The sequence below is a fragment of the Pyrgilauda ruficollis genome, unplaced genomic scaffold (assembly GCF_017590135.1).
Source record: "Pyrgilauda ruficollis isolate IOZ18807 unplaced genomic scaffold, ASM1759013v1 scaffold13, whole genome shotgun sequence".
Lineage (NCBI taxonomy): Eukaryota > Metazoa > Chordata > Aves > Passeriformes > Passeridae > Pyrgilauda > Pyrgilauda ruficollis.
In genome coordinates this window covers 14,290,057-14,305,250 of record NW_024511432.1, presented here as the reverse complement: position 1 = coordinate 14,305,250, position 15,194 = coordinate 14,290,057, and the positions used below count along the sequence as shown (strand labels likewise).

Here is a 15,194-nt window from a genome sequence, read left to right as displayed (position 1 = left end):
GGCAGACGTTCTGGGCATGACAAGCTCACTGGGGTGGAGAGGGAGGGCTTGAAAATGTATATAAAATTGGGATTGCACTTAATACTTGGTGTACCATCAGTTAAGCATTTCAGATCCAGACTGCTTAAAAATACTCTAGTGGTGTTCACTCATTGGTTGGGTTTTGCTCTTTTTTTTTTTGTATCTTTTTAAGCCCTAATGTATATTCCATAGTAAAATACAGGGAATACGAGTAGGCTGCAGTTCTGGGAAGGTGTTGTCAGGGAGCTGCCTGTCTCTGGTGAGATAGTTCCACCTTGTGGAGCTTTTGTGAAAGGCTTATGTGAAGACATTTAATTTCTTTGATTTCTTTTCAATTTTCTTTAGAGAAAAACACTTACGGAGAACAATAACAAGAGATAAAAGCGTCCCTAATTTTGACTATCACTTACTGCACCAGGTAAGTGGAAATACTTGCTCAGATTATTCTTACATTACAGCCAATATGTTAGTTTGCTCTGCTATTACTCTGGGTAGAAGTCAGAGAAAGTTTACTAGTGGTGGTTGTTGAATCACAGAAGTTCTGACCTGTTTGCCAAATTTCATCATTGTTCAGACTTCAGTGGTGCTTCTATGACACCTCTTGATCACTTCATTCTTTCAAGTCTCTTAAGCCTTTTACTGCAGGTTTCATCTCTGTCTTGTTTTCTGTGTCCTGTCCAGCAAAACCTAGAACTGAAAAACTCTGCAGCTTCTTGGGAACTGTAGCTTGCTTTGGCAAGAGAGACATTTTTCAGTGAATTGAAACTGGGGTTTGCTTTGTAAGAGGAGACTGCAAGGGTGACAGCAAACTGCATATTGCATTGTCAGCTGTGACACAAATGTATGTAACAGATTCACCTCTGCTTGGGGTGCAGTGACACCCACACCAGCTGCTGGATGCTGCCTTCCCCAGAGCTTGTGCTCCTTCTGCCTCCTTTACACTGGCTGTGACTCTCATTGCGTCTTCTGCTGAGCCATTTCAGAACACTAAATCAAAAGAAAAATGACCTGTCCAAAACAAAACAGTTTTTACCAGGTTAGTCCAGCAGCTGCCCATCATTAGACTGACACAGCCTTGGAAATGCAGACTCTGCAGCTCATGTCCTTCAGGAAAATGGGATTCTCTTCCTTTTCCTACAGCCCTTAGAAGACTGAGTATTTGCCAAAAGCCTTGAGAATGCTAAATTAATCCTATAAAGCTGTAATATTTTATTAATTCTTCCTAAATGATAATATTCCACTACTTAACTTGGGATTTACATTTTATAACTGTGGATCACTGGAGGCAGTATGTCATTTCAGTACACAGGTGTCAGAAAACCAATATGTGACCCTGATACAGAGCACTCCAGCCCTGTCCTGTGGTTGTGAGTTCATACAGCTGTGGCTGAACTAATTCATGAGTCCATTCAGCTCTGAATCGTTAGTAGATCTAAATGTGCATAACCTCTGTCTGCAGCTTTTTCAAGACTGTTTCCATTATTCCAGTAAAAATGCTACTTTCTCCTTTCATTCTTGCCTTAGAAGATCCGTCATTAGCATGCTTGCATTCTCTTTATTTCTTCTGGTCATTTGAACATTTGCAGAGTAGCCAGTAATCCAGGCCAGCCATGCACCCTGTACAGCAGAAACAGGAACAGGTGTGCAAATAGAAGATATGAATAGTTGGAATGACCAGAAAGAGGCACTAAGGGGTGGGGAGGGGTGAGTGTCTCTTCCCTGACAGGTGACCTCTGGAAGCAGGGAAAACTGCCTTTGCCTTCAGCAGTACTTGGGTGACCCTGTCTGTTACTGCTTCCACTTTCCTTAATAGTAAAAGAAATGGCTGTTAATTTCAAGTGCATTGAGACTTGCATTACAAATTGTGTTTAGAAGAGTTGGGATGCTGTTGGGATAGTGAGATGAAAATAAGTTTTGGAATGTCTGTTATGTTTTCAGTCTGGTACTGATGTGTGTGTAGCCTGGGGCAGGCTGGCCTCTTTTTTTTCTCATATGTAGCACAAATATAATTACTCTCTTACAAAGTATGCTATTTTAATCTTGGCTGTGTTCTCAGTGTCATGAAATTCATGTGATGATAACGTTCTAGAAACAATATATTAACTTTCCTTCTTAATGAAGAAAGCAGATGCTTTTAACGTCCCATTTCTCTCTCCTCACAGATGGCTATTAAAAGCTTTGATAAAAGCCAATTAAAATCTGTTGGAATGCTGGAGCAGAGCACAGGCCAGGTGACTGACTCGGGGTGCAGTGGTGAGCTTGTGGAAGATGATGGCACGGCAGCTCCTGCCAGGAGTCGATTACTGCAGCGCAGACACACGGTCAATGTGGTCAGCGTGGCCCTGCCCGCAGAGGGCAGCGACAGCGGCTCCTGCAGCCCTGCAGACCCCGGGCAGCCACAGCCCCAGCACTGCCACGGCTCGGGCTCGGGTCACTGAAGGGAAGCACGGATTTGCAGCCCGGAGCTGAGGAAGTTGGTGCTGTGAATTTCAGTAGCCCTTCACTGTGCGTTACTGTCAGTGACATTCACACACCCCAGCTCAGAGCAGGCACAGGCTCTGCAGCACAGCTGGAATGTTCTGGCACCCTGGGGCCTGACTCCTCTGTTCATGTTGGAGGTGACCACACAGCCAGATCATTACTGATCTCACCAACAGGGATGCAACGACATGAAGACAGCAAAATTACTTTCCTATTCTATTCAGCACTTACTAAAAAGTTCTATGTAACAGTAAACCAAATGAAACCCTGTATTGTATTTTTCAGCCACCCACTTTGTTTTAAAAGTCTTTGAATAATTTTTGCATTTTCAGTTTTTATCACTACATTCAGAATATATTTATATATATAAAAAGATATATTGGATAACAAGGTATTTATTGCCAGAGGTAATTGAAATGTCTCTATTTTTATTGTAATGTTACCATTATAATATATATTTGTGTATATTTCAGTAGCTGGGCAAACAATAATCCATAACATCTCCTTTACTAATGTGAAGGGATGTAATCCTTTCTAATATCTCAGCAATGCTCCCCTGCACTGGAGCTGCCAGATCAAGTTCTTACAGAGGAGCCAAGCTACTGGGAAAAAGTGGAGAGCCCCTGACAAACCTAAACTTTGGACTCATTGTTCACAACCTAATAAAGCAGAAGCAAGCACAGGCTGCTTGCTTGTGTTTTATTGTAGCATGCATTTAAGTTGCTTTTCCCCTATTCTAAAGGAAGTAATGCAAAAATGCACAAGTATTCATGATTCTGGTCCTGGGCAACATCCACAGACAAAACTGCTTCAGAGCCTGCTCTGGACTGCTGTTCAAAAGGTGAAATTGCCATTATGAAAGGTACCTCTTACATCAGTGAGCACGGGCTGGAATAGGCCAAATCCTGCCCTGTTCCCGGGGTGATCCCTGAAGAATTGAAAGCTGACAGGGAACTACCAAGTGGCTGCTTAGATTTGAAGTTCATTTTCTACTGTTCGGTTAAGGGAGGACAAGCTGTAAATAGCACAAGCCAGGTTTTGCAGTGCAGTATTTTTTTATTCTTGGCTCATCACATCCAGCTTGCATTTTATTTCATGAACTATTTGTATAGATAATTCTCTTTCTTTTAACTGTGGTATTAGTAAACTGGCAAAATACAAAGCTGGAAGATAACTTTTTAATCTAAGAGGTAAAATGTCAAATGATATTTGGATTTGAGGGTAATGTGTTTATTTTTCTAATAATTTATGAGTTCATCTGATTTTCTGATGTGCCTTGGATTTGTGCCAAATGATGGGAAGAAAAAAACTAGTAAAAGAACTCTTGAAAAATGCTGGTTTCTTTGAGTGCTTTTGTGCAAGCATTGAGTCTGTTACAGATTTTCTTGCTTGGTTTTATAGGCACTTGAAGATTTTGCCTTGTGTCTACTCTTGGACTTTCCTTCCTCCTACATTTATAGATAACTTTATTAGGTTGTGTGGTTTTAGATGTAGGCAGAGGTGTACGAAATAGAACTGTTAGTGAAACTCAGCATTTTCACATAACCTCCTTTTCTAGCTCTACATTCAAATTAAAAAAAAAGAATGTTCAGCTCTTACAAGTCAAAAGACAAAAGGAAAGAGGTAAAACAGGTTTTTCCTTCTTGTGACACTATAAAGATGACCCAGAGTAAGTCATTGGTCCTGACCTGTAGCAAGAATAATCCAGATATTTAAGATCTAGTAGACTGTTACAGATCTGATTTGCAAATTACAAGTGAGAATTTTGCCTGTGTTTTATTGTAGCATGCATTTAACTAAATTATTTTTCAGATTTTTCAACTATATAGGTAAGGAAAATCAGTTCACCAAACTTTGGCTTCAGACTCAGTAAGGGTGGTAAGTCTGAAGAAATTTGGCACACTCAGGGTATCACTAAAGCTGAGGTATCCTAATTACAAACACAGAGAAGCAAAATGCAGAGTCTAAACAAAATGAAACAAAAATAACAAATGTTTCATATCTTTAACCACATTCAGACAAGATGAAAAACACCCACTAGTGCTCACTTGAAACAAGTTTATTCTGTTCCAAAAAACACTGCAGTTGGAATCCTACACGATCCTGTTAAATTATGTCACATAAGGGGGTTGTGGTGGGAGAGTTTATCAGCACATTACAGTATTCATTCTACTGATTTCCATAACCATATTCTTGAATAAACGTACAGCACAAGTTCAGTTTTACTTTATGCATGCAGGAGTTGCAGAGTTTAGGAAAATGGTATTTTTTTTCCAGGTAAGAAACGCTCCAGCCATTTGATAAAAGTGGAGGTAGTTGTAAGATACACGATACCGAGTGTCTGAACAGTGCTGTGTATGACACACTTAACTTGCTTGGTTTGAAAGCCCAGGAACTCACAGGGGAACACTTCAGCTCTTTGCTGGTAACACTTCTTTACACAGACTGCCTGATAGGAATCCCCTGATCCAAACACTATTTGGATACCTTCATTTTTAAATTTCCAGTAAGGACTTGAGAGCCGGTGGCTGGCTGGGCAGGCATCCTTCAGGGACTCAGGAATCTCCTTTCTAACACTTCTGTGACAGAGTGTGGGCAGACCTTAACTCTCAGTGGCTGTTCCCTGTCTCACTTGTGTTTGCATCTCCAGTAACAGCAAGTTAAGTGTGTGCAGTGGCTGAAAGCAGAGCTTACAGTGAGGAGGGGGTAACAAAACATTCATGCTAAGGAAGCCATGGGGAACCCCACACTGCTCAGGCCTCTTACACTACAAAACTTTAAGTTATAAAAACCCCCTTCTCAGATTTATTTTACAAGTTATTTGTTGGCCTTTTATAATAATAAAAAAAAAGTCAAGAAGCGTAAACATTTTCAGATCTTGCATTCTGCCTGCTAACAGCATTGTTCCAGGCTATTGTTTGGCAGCCTTACAGTAGTATTAATAATCATCCTCTTCATCAGAATCCAACACTTTCCTTCTGTTGAACTAAAATGAAATACATAAAGTCAGAACTGAAGGGTCACGGTGCATGCAGGCTGGCACAAGCCCTTCCCAGTGCCATGGCAATGAAGGCCCTGCCTGGCCCAGTGGCACAGGACAGAGCTGGGCCAGGCTGGCCCCAGCAGCTGCAGATGGGCAGGACTGCTCTGGTGGAACCCCAGCACCCACCAGGGCAGGGCAAGAGGTGCAAATACAAACTTCCACCCTGAACTGGTCCCACACGTGCAATTCTGCTGCTCTACTTTATACAACATTACATCTAGGAAAGAAAACTCACCTTCACTGTTGTTTTCTTTTCTGTTTGCTGACTCACTTTTTCAAGAATTTCTATCAAACCTTGTTCTGATACCTAGGAAAGTCAAACAAAATGTGCATAAACACACTCTGAGAGATGCTTAGTATCAAGCAACTGAAGCACAATTTCCTTTCTTACGAAAGATTTTTGATGGAATTATATAATAGTCTTTAGGAGCTATTTACAGTTAATTTAACTTACATCTATTATAAACATTTTTTTTAGAGTGAATTGGGTTTAAAAATAAATATATGTGAGAAGGAATTAGGAAATATACTCACCTTTCCAGCTAGCTGTCCAAATCTTGCCATCTGTATAAGATAATTCTCTACTGCTTTTGCTTTGTCTGGTTTCACAAGTGCTAAATTGCTTACTGCAACAAAAACAGGCTCTGTTCATTGGGGTTTAGAACATTCTCCAATAGCTTCATTAGTAACACAAAAGTGAGAAAGGTCCCTAGGAAACAATCTTCATGCCAGGGTCATGAAATAAATTGAAAAAGGCATTTTCATTTATGCCAGGTACAAGACAGTTATATTTTTTACTTTTAAATATTTGCTCCTGATTAAACAATTTTGACTCTCCATATAATTCCTTCTACTAATTTAAATAAAACCCAAAACATAAACATAATTCAGATACTCATTAGCCTCTCCCTTCTAATCACTGATATTGCCAGCTGAAAAGCTGCAAGTTTTATCTTCTCAGCAAAACCAGTATTCTTCTAGTCTGACCTCTACCACACACTTCTGAGGAGTCACTTAGATGAGTATTTTTTATTAGAAGTTTCTTGGATACTCACATCTTGCACGAGCTGCTTGATCAAGAACTTGAGCTAAAATAGTATTTCTTATCTCTGCTTCCCTGTAAGGAAAAGTGAACCACACATTAAAAGTGGGATTTCAAACACCTAAAATAACATGCACAGAACAGCAAACTACAGAAGACTTTTGATTTGTGGAAGTGGCTTCTTGAGGTCACTTCAAACCTTCCACTTACATGATATCTTTTACAGCATTTCCTCTCCTGGGAATGTCCATTTCTTAGGGACATTTCCCATTACTGAAGTTACACAGCTGGCAACATCTTCCAAGAAATCAAGGTGGAGTTTCATACTTACACCTTCTCCTGCTCATGATTACATTTTATGAGACAAAAGCTGTGCTACCCTTTAGATCCTGCATTTATCCATGTGGAATTCACCCCAAGGCAGTGCATGGTAGAACAGGCACAAGGAATTGTCCATGCAATTCCAAAACCAAACCAAAGCTCATTTATGTATTTAGAACTTTTCACTAAGTCTCCATGTATTTACAATATTTCATATAAGTATCTGCAAAACTGGAGCTTTAGTTTATGAAACTTTAGTTAATACAGTGCAAAGTCAGCTCTTCAAACACTTGTTTACAATTTTCCCCTCAGCACAAATACTGAACACTTCCCCCACTGAGTTTTGACTAAAATCCTTTTGCTTCAGCTTTTTAACGGGAACAGATATCCCAGAAAAATCAAATCAACTGGGAAAGGCTCTTCCCACTGCAATAACAGCCAAACCCAACCCAAACTCACCACTGACAAAAAGCACTAGTTTGGGAGGAGTTCTGCCAGCCTGCAAGACTTGGATCATGAACTCCTACCAGCCCTGAGGAGCCAAGGATTCTGCCTTCCAGAAGCAGGTGACAGTGGGAGGGATGATGCTCCCCAGCACCCCACTGTATCACTGCAGCTCAGGATGTTACTGACTCAGACAAGGGCCAGGGGAAAATGAGCTGCTGCTGCTTTCTCATCGTGCCCTCCCAGCCCAGCAGGGCTCAGGCAGTACGGTCACGGCATGGGAGCCACACCTGCACCAAATCTTTGCTCCATTTCAATTTTCAATTCCAATTCCTTTGTTGGTGGTTTTTCCAGCACAAAACAAATGTGGGGCAGCATTCCAAAGAAATTAAATACTAAAAAAAAAAAAAAAAAAAGTAAATGGTTGAAGAATTCAATAGTCTCATTTATACCTCTGCTTTGCTTCCTGTTGCGACGGATCAGCGGAAGGATCCTGAAGGAGGAGATCAGAGCAAATATCACAATCCAGAATCACTCCACACAGGACAGAAAGTTAAAATACTCCAGTAGCGTGGATGGAAGATAAATCAGCTTGCTAAACCTGCCTGCCCATGGATGAGATCCTGGAAATGGGAATCTGCTGCCCTAGCAGATAAATCAATGTGCCACCCTCTGCTCTCCTCACAGTGCAGTCATGCCAACAGCAGGGTGAGCTGCTCCTGGGCTGTCCACAGATTCCTGAGGCTGGGAAAGAGGCCTTCCCCTTAGCTCTAGGATAACAGGCTTCTCCAAAGCCCAGAAAACTGACAAAAGTATTATAAATCCATTAGAGGAAGTTAAGGATAAGTAAAATGAAACCTAACACATTCTCAGCTTGGCAGCTGAAATCCCAGAATCGTGGAACATTCTGAGCTGGAAGAACCCACAAGGATCATCAAGTCTAACTCCTAAAACCAATGAAAAGTTAATGAGGGGGGTTCTACAAGAGGTGATTCCTGCATTAAACACTAATACATAAGAAAAACAAAAGGGGGAAAACTTCCAAGTCACTATTACTGCTGACTATTCAGAAACAAGTAACAAGAAACCGAAAAACCCTCAACTTTATAGGGAATCAACAGCTCAGATTTTACAGGTAACAATTAAAGGTGTGAAAGCAGGATGGAAAACCACACAGAGGAAATGGGGCTGGCTGGAGGCAGAGATCCTTCACAGGAACAACAAAATTGACACTTCATATAAATCCATATATGGATTGTGTCAGAGGATGGTGTCCAACTCCTTTCAGTGGTGCCCAGCAGAGGACAAGGAGCAATGGCCAGAAACTAAAACACAAGTTTCACTTCAACAAGAGGATGAACTTTCCATGGAGGGTGGCAGAGCACTGGAGCAGCTGCCCAGGGAGGCCGTGGAGTCTCTGGAGACATTCCAAACCCACCCGGACACGCTCCTCTGTCAGCTGCTCCAGGTGACTGCCCTGGTGAGAGGCTGGACTGGATGATTTCCAGAAGTTCCTTCCAGCCCTAACAATTCTGTGATTCAGCTCTGAAAACTGAGATGACCGGAGAGACGAGGAAGGCAGTCCCTGGAATAGTGAGCGATCGGGGGCGGGAACGCTCGTGTGCCGAACCTGCCAGGGCAGCAGCGGCGGGAGGGGCGGCGGGGCCGGGGCTGCGCTCGGTGCCGTTCCCAGCCAAAGCTCCGGCACGGCCGGGCCTCTTCCCGCTTCCCCCCGGCCCCGCTCACGCACACGCCTCTCCTCTTCCCCTGCAGCCCGAGAGGCGCCGAAAGCGCTTCGGGCGGAGAGTCGGCCGGTGCCGAACCTGCCCGTGCTCGGCCCTGATCCCTCCGTGCCCTCAGCCCGTGCTCGGCCCAGATCTCGCCCGTGCCCTCAGCCCGTGCTCGGCCCGAATCTCGCCCAGCCGCCGCTGCCGCAGCGCCTCCAGCTCCTCGTCCGCCATGGCTGAGGCCGCCCGCGCCAGGCGCTGCCAATCCACCGCCGAGCGCGCCCCCGCCCCGCCGCGCCGCGCCCGCACCAGGCGAGGCCAATCCACTGCCTATGCGCGAGCCCCCTGAGCAGGGCAGGGTCGCCGGAGCCGGGGACGCAGGGACGCGTCCGGGTGGGTTTGGGATGTGTCCAGAGAGGGGGACTGCACACCTCTCTGGCAGCTCTGCCACCCGCAGTGTAAAAAGAAGTTCTTCCTCATACTGATGTGGAATCTGTGTTTTAGATGACCGGTATTGCTTCTCGCCGTGTCGCTGGGCACCACTGAACAGAGCCTGGCGCCATGCTCTGGACATGCTGGTATGGTCTGATGGTCCCTCTCACTCTTCCCCAGGCCCAGATCTCTCAGTCCCTCCTCGTCACAGAGATGCTCCAGACTCCTCCTGATCTTTGTGGTCTCTGCTGAACCCTCTCCAGCAGCTCCTTGCCTTTCCTGAGCTGCCCCTCTTTTAGGAGCTGCCGGCGTGAGGAGCGGGACGGGACCGGCCCGGAGTGCGCTGTGTGTGAGGGCACGGGACCGGCCCGGAGTGCGCTGTGTGTGAGGGCACAGAACGGGACCGGCCCGGAGTGCGCTGTGTGTGAGGGCACGGGACGGGACCGGCCCGGAGTGCGCTGTGTGTGAGGGCACAGAACAGGACCGGCCCGGAGTGCGCTGTGTGTGAGGGCACGGGACCGGCCCGGAGTGCGCTGTGTGTGAGGGCACAGAACGGGACGGGCACGGTCCCGCCGGGCTGATGGAACACCGAGGCTCTGCCGTGTCCCTTTGTGCCAGTGACTGCTACAGATGTCACCACGGACTGGTGGCCTGGGCTCTGAGTCTGCCACGGCCCCCCTGATTTCCTCTAGAAAGCAGCCGTGGGGACGCGATTCGGTGGATCATCTCACGGGAGCAGCAGGGAGTGGCGCTGCCCCAGCCCTGCTCTGCTTTTGGGGCTCCCCAAAAGTGCCTCCCTGTGCTGAGTCCCCGCTCCGCAATTCGGTCCACAGTCCGCAGTGGGGACTAAAAGACATCCTGACCTTCAGCCACGGCCCTGTCTCTAGAATCAAATTGAAAAAAAACCCCACACTCCCCCAAAAAGCTGACAAAGGTAATGGCCTTTGTCAGACTGGGTACAAAGACACTTTAATAGCGTCAAAATGGCAATGCGAGTATTACTGGCACTCTCATTTAATAGCTTCAATTTAACCGCTTCAATCACGCTGAAAAAGTTACTTTCACACCTCAAATTTCAGTCTTTATTGTTGGTCAGTCACACTTTTATTACAGGCAGTAGGTTTTCCATTCGTATTTTTACATTTAATTTAACCAAAGAAACAACCCCAAAAGCTGTTCTGCCAGGATGAATAAGCAACAGCTTCCTTAAAGCAGAGACAATAAAGATGTATTAACCAAATATTTCTGGTTTAAACTGTAAAAAAATGTGTCAAGTGCTTATTTCTTTAACATCTCTGGCAGTGAATGCAGACAAAATTAGCGGAGGGGAGTTAATTTATTTTGGATCTTTCCATGTCGCACCCTCCAGATGGATCACAGGAGCCCATCCGTCCTGCCTGAAAAGCTCGCATCCATCCTTGTGTTCTGAGAAGCATGTTCAGACCGGTTGAAATTCAGGGCTATTTCGGGATCGCGTTTTTAGCGGTTCAGAAGGCAGGATTTGGTTTGTCCTTCCCCGTGGGCAGCAGAGGGAGCCGTTGTTCTACACAACAGTGTTCGGTGCTCATCGTTCAACCAGAAAACAAAACCAAAAATTGTTTGGGTTGTTTTTTGGGGGGTTTTGTTAGGGTTTGTTTGTTTTGGTTTGTTTTTGTTTTTTTTTTTTGCCGCGCAGTATGTTCTCCCAGATGAAGCTTTAATCTATATCGTACATCTCTGCTGCTGTAAATTCATGCTCCATTATACCACCATATGCTTGGCTTCGCTCAGAGAAAGCTGCAGTAATCCTAATACTTCATCTCGCTTTATAGGTATTTGTGTTGCTGCTTTCACTGCATATTGTTTGCTCACACACTTAAAAGTTATGTCTTAATAAGTTGTTCTGGGTGAGTTTATTAGCAGGGAGCTGGCAGTTGATGAGTTTTTGTGTTTGAGAAGGTGTCCTAGTTATTGCCAATTACGATATGAGGCTCAGGAAGCAAAAAGGGAGAGTTTGGTTCATTAAAGAAATCTGGAGGCAACAGTGCTTTAAGTTGTGTATCATTTTTGGCTCATCAGATGTCTGGTTTGTTTTTCAGCTACTCCCAGGTATAGATCATTTCCTCTGCAAACAGGGCAGCTCTAAATGCAAAAGCATGAAAGGATGGACCAAGATTTTTCAGAATCAGTCAAACTGTTTATACTGTTCAGAACCTTTAGTTGTGATGCAGAAATAGTGGATTCCTGAAAGTTCTAGACACTTCTGATATAGCCACAGAATTCAGTGTGTCATTTATGTTGATAAAGGATGGTAAACAGAAAAGAGATGCTTTAAAAAGACTGTTTTTTCTATTTTTTAAACTTATATTCTGTATTATTTAGGAATGTCAGTTGTCAAAAATGCTCAGTATGCATTGGTTTGCAAGTAATAATGCACTATGTGTACATTAGTAATTCAGCAGAGTTCTCAGGACTACTTGAGATATGTAAAAATCTCCAGGAGATCACTTTCAATAAGCAGGATCCTTCACAAGCCCTTTGAGACTCAATTTCAAACACTAGAGGGATTCAAGAAAAGCTGCTGATTTTTCCCCCAAGGTTTTAATCACTATAAATGGTGACTTCTTTAAGTAATAGTCTCACTGACCTCGTGATCACCCTTGGAATGACACCATATTAGAGTCATAATGAAATGCATGAAAAAACACATGAACAAAACATCTCATTCCTCAAGCAGTTGTAAATAAAGCAAAATATTGATGGTTGTGGCAACACTCTGCAAACTCTCTGTTTAGCACTTCTGCTTGGAAGATATGCAGAAAATCCTTCCTTGATCAAATCCTTGCTTGATGAAATTCTTGCTTAGTTATCTCTGACCTAAATTAAAATTTCAATAAAAATTAATCAGAGAAACATTGCTATAAAAATTGGCAGACAATAAACATTGCAAGATTTTTCCACCTTACAGAAGCTGAAGACACTATAACAAAAGTAGTATTAAAAAAAGAAAATTGAATTGTGTTTGATGAGAAAGAAATTAAGAAAAATTTACAGCAAGAGTAGAAACTACAATCTTCAATAATTAACAGTGATTTTAAAGCATCTAATTAGTAATTATACAATAACATTGTGCCTGTTCCAAATCTTACTGAAGCCATAGAAGACTTCCCCTTTAATTTCCATTGTCCCATGAACAAACACACCAATGCAGACAAGGATTATTTGCAATGTAACACTCAGAATGGTGCCTCAGCAGTGGGCTCTAATAAATACAGAAATAAATGTGTCATGAGAATCATTGTGCCCAGGCTGGATCATGGCTTTACAAAGAGCTGTATGCAATAATAGCAAAATACAGATTTCAGTAGGAACTGAATTGGGGTTTAAGTACAACCTGCAAACTACTTGAGTTCATGTGTAATTTTCAGTCCACTGAAATAACTATATATATATATATATGTATTTCCTATTTTAGGATTGCTATCACTCATGGATTTGCTCTGCTACACAGGTAGGCATAGTTATTTTAACCTGGCTGAAGCCATTAATGGGATTTTTATTACTATGTAGATATATGCTCTTACACCTTAATATTTTAAAAACACCTGTTTTGGGGCTTTTGTTGCCTTATCAAGAAGTAGAACATGAAAGCCTTTGAGTTTTTTGGCTAAAATCTTATACTTCAGGTTGTTCATTCTCCTTCTGCGTATTGTACTTGTCCCATGGGAAGCAGCTGTGTGTAATGAGCCAGAGCACAGCAAAGCCAATGAAACAGGAACTCTGCATTATACGAAACAGGAACTCAGCACATATATGAAGCGAGAATGGGCTGTGGCTTAAACCAGTTCCTGGTTTTCTTTTGGAATTGTGATTTTCCTCTCACAATATTTACTGTATTGTCAAATTTCTACAGGGTTAAGAACTTAGTCACTTGTTTGTTGGTTTGGTTAATGAGGAATGTTGACTGTATTGTTTTATTGTCCCTTCTTAAAGACTTTTTTTCCCATATTTCAGGTTCAGAGCAGGATTTAACTTGAATGGGACAACTGCATTGACAGTTTAGAACCATTGCATTCAGGTGAGCAGGTTAAGCACTGCCTGTAAGAGATCAGGATTGTCCTTCCTTAGCTCTCCCTGCAGCTGAACATTGCTTGTTCTGAAACACGTTTCCTAGCTCCCCAAAATATCTGAACTATGAATTACAGGGAGTAGACAATTTAGAAATATCCCTGTAAGTTAAAAGGAAAGCTGTTGCTGTTTCCAGTAGTATTATTTTATTTATTGCAATTAGATACTCTCAGTTTTAAAGAAGTGTTCATTTAGGAGTTTTATAACTGTTGCTACATATACGTGTGGAAGTTTAGCCTTGTTGTCCACCAGAATTACTTTTGCTTAAAAAAAAATCAAGACAATCTGAAATTAACCCTTCCATATTCTTTGAACGTCATAAATTTGTAGCATGGCTCTGTTAAAAGATACTACTGTGTAAAAAAGAGGTGCACTAAGCCAGCAGTTCTCTCCTGGTAGTAACAGACATGAACTCGTGCTGTTTTTTACTTATTTTTGGAAATGACATAGGTATGAGATGCACTAGATTTTTTTTTCCACTGTGAAGTATTTATTGCATTTCAACTATCAAATTTTGCTGTAGCCTATGGAAAGATGTCTACTTTAAATGGTCTGCAACATTATTGGTTCCAATTATTTATTTAGGAACCCATGGAATAAAAGATACACATTGGTATTGAAGTTACCCACTTTATCTCACTGTCTGTTTTACTGAGATGAAAAGAGAGACAGAGGAATAAATGGTGGGGGGCAGATTTCACAGAGGGGTGATTGAAAGACTGGAGCTGAGAGAGGAAAGGTGAGACTGGGGTAAAAAGCAGTGCTTGCTCTTGTTTTACTTTTGTCATTTACCTTTGCTTAGGTCGAGGTGTGCTGAGAAGGCCTGAGCTGACCCTGTAGAGCTTTGGCTGTTCCACACCCCCCGGAGCTGTTCTAGGAGAGAGGAGTGGAGCAGGACAGAAGGGAATATCGTAACTGTATTATGAGAAAAGCAGGGATCTGCTGCCTGAGCCCTGCATTAACTGCTGTTATTACCTGGTTGATGCTTTGCGTGAGGAGATGAGAATCTTGACTCCATGTTTCAGAAAGCTGATTTCTTATATTATGATATATATTACATTAAAATGATATACTAAAACTATACTAAAAGAATAGAGAGAAAAGGATTCATCAGAAGGCTAGAAAGAACAGGAATGGAATCAATAACAAAGGCTTGTGACTCTCAGAGAGTCCAAGCCAGCTGACTGTGATTGGCCATTAATTAGAGACAACCAACGTGCACGAATCTAAGATGCACCTGTTGGTAAACAATGTCCAGACCACATTCCACACCCCCAATGTAATTGTTTACATTTCTTTTCTGAGGTTTCTCAGCTAGAATAGGAGAAAAATCCTAGCAAAGGATTTTTCATAAAATATCATGGCTACAAGTTATTTCCAACAGAATTAAACAAGAGGTAGAATGACTGCCATCACCTTGTCTCACCACACTTTCATACCCAAGGCTGCTTTTACTGCTCTGCCTAGGGTTAGGGTTAGGGTTACACCTAGGGTTAGGGTTCTGAAAACCACAAAGCCCAGAGCTCCAGGCACACTGCAGCTGCAGAAGGCATGCCAAGGGGAACACAGAACTGCC

General features: G+C 42.8%; 2 protein-coding genes across 2 annotated transcripts in view; one reads left to right on the top strand and one right to left on the bottom strand.

The window, feature by feature from the left end:
* ANKRD27 (ankyrin repeat domain 27) overlaps positions 1-4,419 on the top strand; it is a 54,743-nt gene extending 50,324 nt beyond the window's left edge. Inside the window, exons 29-30 of the mRNA XM_041458994.1 lie at positions 367-439; positions 2,184-4,419. Coding sequence (XP_041314928.1) covers positions 367-439; positions 2,184-2,459 — 349 coding nt within the window. The 3' untranslated portion in view covers positions 2,460-4,419. The remainder of the gene's footprint in view (positions 1-366; positions 440-2,183) is intronic.
* A 127-nt stretch (positions 4,420-4,546) lies between these two features.
* PDCD5 (programmed cell death 5) lies at positions 4,547-9,328 on the bottom strand. The gene is made up of 6 exons (XM_041458575.1): positions 9,248-9,328; positions 7,805-7,845; positions 6,601-6,662; positions 6,080-6,171; positions 5,781-5,852; positions 4,547-5,488 (listed from the first exon to the last, which is right to left on the bottom strand). The coding sequence occupies exons 1-6, from the start codon at positions 9,311-9,313 to the stop codon at positions 5,441-5,443; spliced, it is 381 nt and encodes a 126-aa protein (XP_041314509.1). The 5' UTR covers positions 9,314-9,328; the 3' UTR covers positions 4,547-5,440.
* Positions 9,329-15,194: the final 5,866 nt, after the last annotated feature.

Excerpts from the sequence above, each read along its gene's own strand:
- PDCD5 (XM_041458575.1), bottom strand. The coding sequence starts at position 9,313 with ATGGCGGACGAGGAGCTGGAGGCGCTGCGGCAGCGGCGGCTGGGCGAG. Across the intron at positions 7,846-9,247 it reads AGATTCGGGCCGAGCACGGG|GATCCTTCCGCTGATCCGTC; the intron begins CTGAGGGCACGG and ends CTCCTCCTTCAG. Across the intron at positions 5,853-6,079 it reads TTGGACAGCTAGCTGGAAAG|GTATCAGAACAAGGTTTGAT; the intron begins GTGAGTATATTT and ends TGACTTTCCTAG.